The 11,170-nt window shown below is 44.6% G+C and overlaps 1 protein-coding gene across 2 annotated transcripts in view; it reads right to left on the bottom strand.

Moving 5' to 3' along the window:
• Positions 1–1,645: 1,645 nt before the first annotated feature.
• Coro1c (coronin 1C) overlaps positions 1,646–11,170 on the bottom strand; it is a 73,368-nt gene continuing 63,843 nt past the window's right edge. For both annotated transcript variants that reach the window (XM_041648328.1, XM_041648329.1), the window contains exons 7-11: positions 10,188–10,292; positions 4,972–5,117; positions 3,714–3,771; positions 2,720–2,965; positions 1,646–1,918 (exon numbers count right to left, since the gene is read on the bottom strand). In XM_041648328.1, the coding sequence (XP_041504262.1) occupies positions 1,799–1,918; positions 2,720–2,965; positions 3,714–3,771; positions 4,972–5,117; positions 10,188–10,292 (675 nt within the window). In that variant the 3' untranslated portion in view covers positions 1,646–1,798. The remainder of the gene's footprint in view (positions 1,919–2,719; positions 2,966–3,713; positions 3,772–4,971; positions 5,118–10,187; positions 10,293–11,170) is intronic.

The raw sequence follows: 11,170 nt of genomic DNA, 5'->3' as shown, positions 1-11,170 counted from the left end.
CTTCTCCTCGCTCCTTCTTCTCTCTGAACCACATTCCCTCTGGTGATCCATCACCAGCCCCAACAACCGCTACTTAATTAATTCGACCAGACTCCAGCACATTTCTGAATCCTGGAACAAAGATGTTCGCCCAGCAGCGCACACTGCTGTCCATGCAGTATGCCTGTGAGTCAGTCACTCTAGCCGTTTCTTCACATCTCAGTATCCATGTCAACATTAAAACACAAGACAGACAAACAAACCCACAAAGGTGCAGACACCCTGGAGCGGAGCTGGCAAGCCCGTATGGTGGCTGCGAACCTTTCTTATAACACTACCCAGCCAGCCCACTCACTCTAACTCTGCCTCTGTCCTGATACCCTGTGGATTTGCTTGCAGCCAGCACTGTGCCCACACCAGCATGGACACATGCCAAGGCCTGCCTTCTATGATCCCCTGACACTATCTGATCAACTGCTTTCACAAACATGCAATACCAGGAGCTAAGTTCCAGCTGCCCCAGGAGGCAAATAAGGCTCAGCCTGTCCTCTGTAGGTCCAGGGAACGCAGTGCTCCACAGTCGTGGTCAGTGCTGGGGAACAGTAGCCTGATTTGTGTGGCACTGAGGACAGTGCCTGCCCATGGTGAGCTACAGCCTATCTCTACAACCCCCTTTCTACTTTCTTCTGGACTTTTCCCTCAGTCACAATGTTTAAGAGCCCTCAGGTCATATCCTGCACACTGATTAGGCCTGACAGGCAGTGGGCAGACAGAAGTGGTTGGGCTCCAGGGACAGGAGGCAGCAGAGTGAGGTGGGGGGGTCACAGAAGATGTGGGAAACACGACCGCCAGGCAGAGGCTCCACTCACAGCTCCTGGGTTCAAGCCTCACACCATGCCCAAGGGCCAAGGCAAGCTGCTTCACTGGACAAGAACACCTCAACACACGTGCATCCTCTTGTCTTGGGCGCCCTTGTCCAATATGGACCGAAATGGAACCACAATGCTGGAGGGGACAGAAGCAGCAGAGCCTAGTAGAACAAAGCTGCAAAAACACATGCTAGTTTGGGTTAGATCATAATCATGTGAAACATCAAGAAGCTAAATTCCATTTGTACAACCACCCACTCCTAGGAGAGAGAGGACAAGAGCTGTTTGATCGAAGACTCAACGGAGTGGAGGGTGGTGTGTGGGTCCACGTGATTCCTCAAGCCTCCCTGCTGGACAGCCATTAGATGACTGGGTTTGTGCTGCAAGTGACCAGCACTGTGTGGCTACGCTGATTGTTCCCGTGACACTTTATACAAAATAATCTTCTCATCTTCATTTTGTTTATAAACATACACAGTGCTGTCCCTTTCAAATAAAGAAGGGAAAAAAACCAAAAGAACCAACCACACAAATACTGTAAAGTAGCAAAGTACAAAGAAAAAAGCTACTTTTGGTTTTGGCAACATTAAAAAAGGAGAAATACACAGAGCAAAGGTGGTGTTGGCCCCACTCAAGGTGTGTGGGCAGGACACTGGGCCGGGTGGGCTTTCTAAAATTCAGAATATCTGGCATTTAAATGTAGTAAAGTTCAATGTCACTGGGCCTGTCAAACACCAAAAAGCTTCCTGATAAAAAGCTCAGCTTTCATTTTTTTTTTTTTTTTTTTTTTTTTTTGCAAATTTGGGAGAGGAATTGAGTTCTTACTGGAATGTGGCCTATCGCTGGCTGACAGATTTGAAATGGAATGTCTCCAAATGGCAGTGCTTCCCTTTCTGCCCTCCCTCAGAGCACACCAATGAGCAGCTGCCAACTGTGGAGGTGGGCGGGTCTCAGACCGCCATCTTTGCCAGCTGCTGCTCTAACTTGGAAATGCGCTCGTCTTGATTGCAGATTGTGTCTTTTATGGATTTGATCTCTTTTAAAATCTCATCCAATTTGGCTTCGTTTTGCTAAGAAAACAAACAGAAAAAGGTGACCAACAACATTAATGAAGTCTAACAGGGCAGAACGGGGAAACTTAGCTCAACATTCCTACTCTGGGAACAGCTAGGACACCAGGTCTTTCCGAGACACGGGACACTCCTGAGACAGAGTTCACAAGGAAAATGCAGTGCTCAGTGAGGCTCCCAATCCTCACCTGCACATCTAGCTGGGCAAAGCCCTACAGCCCACTCATAGGAGCAGCCCCCGTTTGTTCAGGTTCCCGCTGCGAGGTCCCCTGAGGAACCCTATATTCTCTCGCTTGAGCTTATTCAGTGGAAACCTTAGGGCACCAAGTCCAGATGCCGACTTCTTGGTCAAGGCCCAAAGAACTAGCTTCTTCAGGCACTCTGGTCCACGTGGTTTCCTTTGCTCCTCCCCGTTCCTGGACAGATACCTATCCTTTCCTGTGATGGCAGTGCCCTCTGGTGGTAGGCTGGGCTGCCCCCAAACCCTATGGCTCTAGCCAAGGTCGTCCATATTGCTACCCCAGAGTCACTACAGCACTATGCAGTACCCATGGGTACCATGTCCTTCTCATGGAACACTCCCTTGGCTCCTGCAACCCTGAACCCTATGATGCTTTACTGGAGAAAGGGATGAAGAAAACCCTGCAGGGATCCTGTCCACTCTCAGACAGCACAGTAGGCAATACAAAGGCAGTGCTAGCTAGCCAAGAAACCACAGTCACCTTGTCACTGGATACTGCTCTGCACCAGGGAACTTTCCAGAGGACACGTCAAGTCCAGCCCCAAGTACACACTCCTTACCACACTGGTTGTGTCTGTGGTCTTCTTGGGAGCACTGATGAGATCACACTTCTTATTTGCAGCTGGCTTGCTGTCCAGAATGTTCTTCTTGACCACCTTGAGATCCCTGTTCTTGCCTGGAATGTATCCATGCTTCAAGGAGATGAGGATCGGGTCTGCATTCTTCCCCTCAAACCACTCCTCTGCTTCCAGGGCAGCTTCCGGCCCCGCAGTGTCAGGGTATAGGTCATCTTGGAAGAGGTCAGACTACAAAAGGTATTTGGGCAACAATTGAGAAGCAAGAAAGGCTGGGGCTTTCCTGAGCTGTTCATCTTTCTGTAGTGCTGAAAACTAAGTCCTGTGCGCATATATGCAGGGCAAGTGTTCTACCTCAAGCTGTATGTCCCCACTCTTTACTTATTCTCCTATAATTTGGATCGCAGGATTACAAGCATGTGCCATCACACTGATCTGAGTTTTTTTTTTTTTAATATAAGTTACTTAAAAACTGGGTACGTGGAACTGGAGAGATGGTAGACTGGCTAGTTTTATGTCATTTTGAAAGAGGGAACCTCAACTGAGAAAATGCCATAGACTGCCTTGTGGACAAGCCTATAGTGCATTTCTTTGATTGATGATTAATGGGGGGAGGGGCACAATTCACTGTGAATGGAGCCACCCCTGGGCAGGTGGTCCTGAGTGCTGTAATAAAGCAGACTGAGCAAGTCATGAGAGCAAACCAGCAAGCAGTGCTCCTCCATGGCTACTGTATCAACTCCTGCTTCCAGGCTAGAGTGTGACCTGAGAGTTGTAAAGAAACGCTTTATGGTCATGAAGGGTGGCTCAGGGCTTATAGCATTTGCTGTTCTTGCAGAGGACCTAGGTCTGACTGCCAGCACCCATGTGGCACTCAACGTTCCAGGGGAGCTGACACTACCTTCTGAACTCCTTGAGCAGCAGACAGGCGTGCAGATGGCATACAGACACACACAGAGGCAAACACCTGGACACTCACCTTCCTGGGGACAGTCATGATGATAGGTTCACACTTTCTCTCATGAAGCTTGAAGAACCTTCAGAAGAGAAATAAAAACAAAGTGGCAGCTCAAGACTACTTTCCGAAGTGTCCATGAGATGTGAACACACGTCACTGACTACCTCATCCGCTGTTCCAGACCTCCGCATGGCTTTGTGCTCCCTTTACAGAGGGGAACAGACTGAGGTCATCCCTGCAGCTGGAGACAGCGAGTGTGAGAGGTCTGTGAAAGATGTAGTGCCACGCCACGGGGACTCAGTGTTCCCAGACACGAGCACTGAGCATGCGACACATAAACAGCACTTTTTCTTTGGGTTTTCATGTGTGTGTCTTGTGTTTCTGCACACATGGCACATGTGTGGCGCTCAGGGACAACTGCTGGCGCTGGTCTGCAGGTTCTTTTCCACTTTCTTATAGTTTTTATAATTCATTATTATTTCTGTGTGTGTTAGTATATAGGTATACATGCCACAGTACACATGTGCAGGTCAGAGGACAACTATGGAGTCAGTTCCCTTCTTCCACTTTTACAGGGTTCTAAGGCTCACACTCTGGCTATCAGGTCCATGTGGCCAGTGTCTTTACCCACTAAGAAATTCTGCCGGCCCTGCCTTCCACCTTTCATTTGAGGCCTGGAACACTGACTCTAGAGCTTCTGGGGATCTGTTTCCTCCACCTTCCATCTCATTATCACTGGGATTACAGGTGTGCAACATAGTGCATTAACATAGGTCCTGGGGACCTACATTTAATTTACACTCAAAAGGTCAGAGTTTTACCAATTGCACCATCTACTTTTTTTTTTTTTTAAAGGCAGGGTTTCTCTGTGTAGCTCTGGCCACCCTGGAACTTGCTCTGTAGACCAGGCTGGCCTCAAATTCAGAGATCCACTTGATTCTGCGTCCTAAGTGCTGGGATTAAAAGTGTGAACCACCACCACCCACCGTACTGTAACTTTTAAAAAAGAAAAAGAAGCCAAACATGATGGTGTAGGTCTGGAACCGTAGCACTTGGGAGATGAAGGCACAAGGCTCTTACCCACTTGCCCATCAGGAAACACTACTACTCAGAATGAAGGAAGTGAGCATGTGAAACACGGGACCGAGTGGTATAACTGCTTTGCTCCATTGCAAGTCACACGGTCACATGCTACAATCAGCTCCAAATACACCCAAGGTAGCCTTGGAGTTGGTCTGTTCTGTCATGAACACTGGACACTTTGGGTTCAATTCTTTACCTAGCAATCTCACATTTGTTGACATCAAGTCCCCGCTTAGACATGTAGCCCATCCCTCGTTGAGGTTCCTTGCTGCTGAATGTGTTGAGGTAGTGGACATACGGGGATTCATCTGTGATTTCAAAATAGCGGATACTACTGTCACCCTACAAAAAACAGAGACAAGAAACGTTTTGTTTAACAGGGTAAAACCCCTTACCACCCCAGAATTCAAGGGAATCTAACTTCAGTAGCTGACTACTGCTTTCTCCAAAAACATTTGCCTGAAATATAAAACAGTTGTTTCCCCACCAAGATAAGTCCTTCCTACTTAGAGTTTTCTAACACATCCTTTAGAAGGCTCCTCTGCCTCTATTCTGGGCCCAGAAAGCAGGTCAGGGTCAGGGCAAAAATGGTACTGGTCCACACAACTGCCCCAAGCACCAACTTCAAAGTCAAGCAAGCAGAGGAGGCGGCTGAGAGCACAACCACCTGTCTGTGCATTCACTCCCTGGCCAGGGGAACAATGGAGTCTCTCTAAAAGAAACCTGGATAGCATCAAAGGCTCTCCTCGCAGTGTGTAAAACCCCATGGTCATCTTGTTTATAGTGGTCAGCTATTTTTTGGTAAGCTGCTTGAGGCAGGTGTTCGCTAGGCTAAGAATAAATGATAGTTATGTCAGTGTGCCCGATGACTGCAACCTGGTCTGAAAGAGGACATGCATGCATGTGTACACATGTACACACATACACACGTACACACACACTGTGGGACTCCCCTCTGTATATCATTGGTTAATGAATAAAGAAGCTGCTTTCGGCCAATGGCTTAAAAGAATATAGCAAGGCTGGAAAAGACATAGAGAGAGAGTAGGTGGAATCAGAGAGAAGCTATGTAGCTGCTGCCAGAGACATATGCACCAGAACCTTGCCAGTAAGCCACAGCTATGTGGCGAAACACAGATTAATAGAAATGGGTTAATTTGTCAGTCTGCAAGCAAGATGTGACTGCCTCGCCAAAAAAGGTACCAAGTCACATGGCTAACACAAACAAGTATTATGGGCTAATATAAGTTATAAGAGTTAATAAGAAGCCTGAGCTACTAGGCTAATCACTTTATAATTAATGTAGACCTCTGTGTGATTTCTTTGCGACTTAACTACTGCTGGAACCAGACAGGAAAGAAAGACCTCAGTCAACAGAATGGCGTGCCAACTGTAGAACCTTAAGACAATTCTGAAGTCATTTCTGACGATTCTGAGCCCTCTCAGTCTCAGCAGTAATGCTCCCCACTTCCCCGTTGGGAACCAAGGACCTAACAATTGCCCCCACATGTACTAAAATGTTGGGAACTTTCCATCGTCTCCCTGAGTTCTTGTGAATGTTCTCCAAATAGAACTCAGTTATTGAATAGGGGCAAGATAACTCTTAGGTGTTGACTCAGTTACTGATGTTTTGACTTAGGCCCTGGGGAAAGGGGCAAAGTGACCCTCAGATGTTTTCCCTTACCTCATCTGATCTGACAACCACTCTCCAGCCAATTATTGGTAATAGCCCTTTTGAATAAGCCAATCATAATAGTTAAAGAACAACCCCCAGACAATCCCTTCCTTCTGTGGCTTTTCCTTTAAAAATAGCCTGTACCAGCCATTTGGGGTCTTTCTAGCCTCCCGACTGCTGGAAGACCCTGTCATGACAGAATTAATAAAAATCCTCATGCTTTTATATTAGCTGTGGTGTGAGAGATGGTCTCTTGGGGGCGACTCCTCCTCGGTGATTGGACTCTAGGGTCCAACACAACGTGGGGCTAACCAAATCCACTTAAAAGCCTGAGAGAGTTTGGGAAGTTATTCTAGATAGAAAAGAATAGAATTAAGCACTGCTTCTTGATAGCAGCACTTTCTCAGGTAGCCTCTGCTTGCTAGAGAGGCTTCCTGACTGTAAAACCTTACAGCTCTTTTAAGAGGTCCTGCCACAAAACACTTAAATGGTGTTGATGAAAAGCTGACTGCATATTGGTGATGACAGGGACCTTGAAACCCAATAAACATGGCTCCGGCCAGTACCTCTGCCATGAGGCTAGACTCTCAGAAAAAAGCTAAGAAAAAATGGGCTAGATCCAGCTGTCAAAGCCACGGCTTTAATCCTAGCCATACTGCTTAGCAAATTAAAGACTCATGTGGTCAGAAAAAGAGATATACAGTAAATATAGAAAGATGAAGAAAACCTCTAAATGGTTTACTGTATATTTAAAAATATATGTAGGCTTGGGAGAAAAAAAAAGGGTAAAGTCCTTAAAAGAAAAGAGAGTCATTGGGTGTTGTGGCACACACCTTTAATCTCAACACTTGTGAGGCAGAGGCAGGTGAATCTCTGTGAGTTCAAGGCCAACCTGGTCTACAGAGGGAATTCTAGACAGAGGGAATTCTAGGACAGCCAAAGATACACAGAGAAACTCTGTCTCAAAAAGCCAAAAATTAAAAATAAAAATAAAAGAAATAGAGGTTAAAATAAAGCCACATAAAGATGAAAAATACAGAGGGAGTCTGGATACTGTATGTTATTGTGTTGTCTATAAATTGTCTGATAAGGGGCTGGAGAGATAGCTCAGTGATTAAGAGCACTGCCTGCTCTCCCAAGGGTCCTGAGTTCAATTCCCAGCAACCACATGGTGGCTCACAACCTGTAATGAGATCTGGTGCCCTCTTCTGGCCTGCAGGCATGCATGCAGACAGAATACTGAGAATACTGTATACATAATAAATAAATTAATTAAAAAATTGTCTGATGGCCGGGCGGTGGTGGCACACACCTTTAATCCCAGCACTCGGGAGGCAGAGGCAGGTGGATCTCTGTGAGTTCGAGACCAGCCTGGTCTACAAGAGCTAGTTCCAGGACAGGCTCCAAAACCATAGAGAAACCCTGTCTCGAAAAACCAAAAAAAAAAAAATTGTCTAATGACTGAGGAAGGAACAAAAGCTGCTAAAAGATATTTGATTATAGATGCTGTTGGATTAATCCAATATATATACTTTAAAAATGCTCTGACTTTAAAATTTATGTACAAAGATATGTTACTTTGGAGAAGAGGTTTTGCTTTGGTTTCCACAGGAAATGAGGCACTGTGGATTCATTCTGCATTAAGAAAAATCAGGTTTGACCAAGGAACACTCCTGAGAAATCTTTGATAGGAGGAATGGCCCAGATGTCTGAGTTCTGCATCCATGTAAAAATGGAAAATTCACTGAGAGTCTGGATTATGTATATTATTGTGTTTTCTTTGAATTTTTTGACTGTGAAGGAGCTAAGTACAGAGAGGTATTTCATTGTTCGGGCTAAACCAACATACATATTGTAAAGGTATCTTGACTTCAAGGATTTGCTGCTATGGAAAAGAGGTTCTGCTTTTGTTTCCACAGAAGATGAGAACCTATGGATTCCTTCCAGGATAATGTGGTTTGATGGACCAAGAACCCCTCCCCCAAAGGTCTCTGTGAACCTCTGAAAAGAAAATACTTTGCCCAAGAAAAAGCAAGAAGTTTGTAGAGAACTATGCCCAAATTCCCTAAAAGATGGTTTATACACGTTTGTTTACATTTAAAGGGGAATATGATATAGAGATCAATACTTTGCATTGGTACAGATCTGGGTCTACTGATACAAATTTTAGATCAATTTTGTTATATGGATATTTCTGCTCTTGATTAAAGTACTGTGTGTGCAGTTCATTTAAAAGCGTAATGTATAATTAAGAAATATAGGTTAATAGTTAATCATCTGTAATAGGTTAGGTTTTCTAGATGTATTAGATAGGTATTCTTCAAATCTTTCAGAGACCTTCAGAATATGGCATTTAAAATGTTTTAAGAATTTAGAACTCGCCGGGCGGTGGTGGCGCACGCCTTTAATCCCAGCACTCGGGAGGCAGAGGCAGGCGGATCTCTGTGAGTTCGAGACCAGCCTGGTCTACAAGAGCTAGTTCCAGGACAGGCTCCAAAACCACAGAGAAACCCTGTCTCGAAAAACCAAAAAAAAAAAAAAAAAAAAAAAAAAAAAAGAATTTAGAACTCATCATGACAATAAGACACATCTGCTCCTGGCAGCAGCAATTACTTCAAGAGGAAAATGGGCATCGAAGAGCTCCTTATGGAGTTTATTAGCTATTTGGGCAAGAAACTACTCTTGCCTGGACTGCTTGATGTTATGCTATATGAACTGGACATGCAGGACTCACAGAAAAATGACTGCTGAACTTGTCTAAAGGTCCTTCAGGGTTCCTGCTTCATGAAAAAGTCTGCCAGACATTCTGCAGGACACAGGAGAAAGTGACTAAAAAACTGCCAATATAGGCGGAACTGTCTTTGAAATTTCCTATGTCATGGAAAAGTCTGCTACATACTATGGGCCTGTGGGCTGAAGATGAATGCCTCAACGATACAGAAGAGCTCTGGGTAACTGTCCAGGCAGCAAGATGTCTCTGTCAATTCTAGAGTTTTGGAACTTGCTTACAATGCACATGCTGTTTACTTAGGTAATATTATATCTTTCTGGAGTCTTTGATGGAGTTGAAGAATAGATAGTTATATTCATAGTTTTTCTTAGTTATGATAAAAGATAAAGTAGATATAAATATTGTGACTGTAATCCTTGCTTGATACCTGTTTTGTTATATTTACTTTTACTATGTTAAAGTTAAAACCTTCCTTTTTATTTAGACAGAAAAGAGGAGGTAATGTGGGATTCCTCTGTGTATACCATTGGTTAATGAATAAAGAAGCTGCTTTGGGCCAATGGCTTAACAAAAGATAGCCAGGCTGGAAAAGATATATATATAGAGAGAGAGTAGGCAGAGTCAGGGAAGAAGCCATGTAGCTGCCACCAGGGACAGATGCTCTGGAACTTTGCCAGTAAGCTACAGCCACGTGGTGACACACAGATTAATAGAAATGGGTTATTTCAAGACATAAGTGCTAGGTAGCAATATGCTTAAACTATTGGCAAAACAGTATTGCAAATAATATAGTTTCTGTGTGATTATTTCATGTCAGCAGCCAGGAATGAACAAGTAGCTCCCAATTACACACACACACACACACACGCACACACACACACACACACACACACGCGCGCGCGCACACACACACACACACACACACACACACACACGTCAGTTTAAAAACATTTAACCCTGTCTCTTCTAGGGTTGATGTCATATCAGACATAGGGTTCCTGTTTACCTTTCCACACAAGTAAATGATACTGGTGTCTGGGTCGTAGAAAGGCAGCAGCACCCCATTGCTAGTGTCCATCTCATGAAGAGCGATCGGTTCCTGCATGTTTTTCTGAAAATGAGTCCATAAACAACATACAGACATGTATAGACACATATTTAATATACACATGCATAGGGACGTATTTAATACACACATATAGGCACGTGTTTAAAAGACAAATTCTCATAACCTTATTATACATTCTTTAATATAATCCATTTTCCTAGCAGAATCTAGATTCTGAACAACATGGGCATATCCTTATACATGCAAACACCAGGGACCAAACTCACTGACAACTATGTTGACTGTATGTATGATTGTACATGGGCACCACTTACAATCAAGGCAAACATCATCATGGCTCCACAACACAGACAAAAAAAGCCTTTCTGCTTTGCAGCTGTTTTCCTTTTTAATAAAGATTTTTGGCCGCATGGAAGGGGTGCACGCCTTTAATCCCAGCACTTGGGAGGCAGAAGTGGATCTTTATGAGTTCAAGGCCAACCTGGTCTACAGAGTAAGTTCCAGGACAACCAGGAGAAACTCTGTCTTGAAAAACCAAAAAAAAAAAAAAAAAAAAAAAAAAAAAGATTTTTTGTTTTAAAAGGCCAACCTGGCCTACACAGCAAGTTTCAGGTCACCCAGGGCCATGTGGCAACCCCTGCTTCCAATGGCTATGCATGAGTGCAGTTGCCTGCTGAAGCCAGAGAGGACATTAGCAATCTGCAAATGCTCTTGCCCCGAGCCATCTCTCCAACCAGCACTTGCTGTATACAATACACATACTGAAAAAAGTTAAAAAGAAACAGCCCAGCCCAGCAGGCGGCAGGAGCACCGCCCTGTGGACACACCTAAGTGGACTGTGTGCAGACACAGAACTCATTCCCAGAACTAGCAGGTGCTGGGCCTCGGGAGCTCCACGAGTGCATCTCGAAAGTGCATTT

Source organism: Microtus oregoni, unplaced genomic scaffold, assembly GCF_018167655.1.
Source record: "Microtus oregoni isolate MIOR12 unplaced genomic scaffold, Mior012 000003F_ref0000135, whole genome shotgun sequence".
NCBI lineage: Eukaryota > Metazoa > Chordata > Mammalia > Rodentia > Cricetidae > Microtus > Microtus oregoni.
This window is presented reverse-complemented; position numbering and strand designations above follow the sequence as displayed.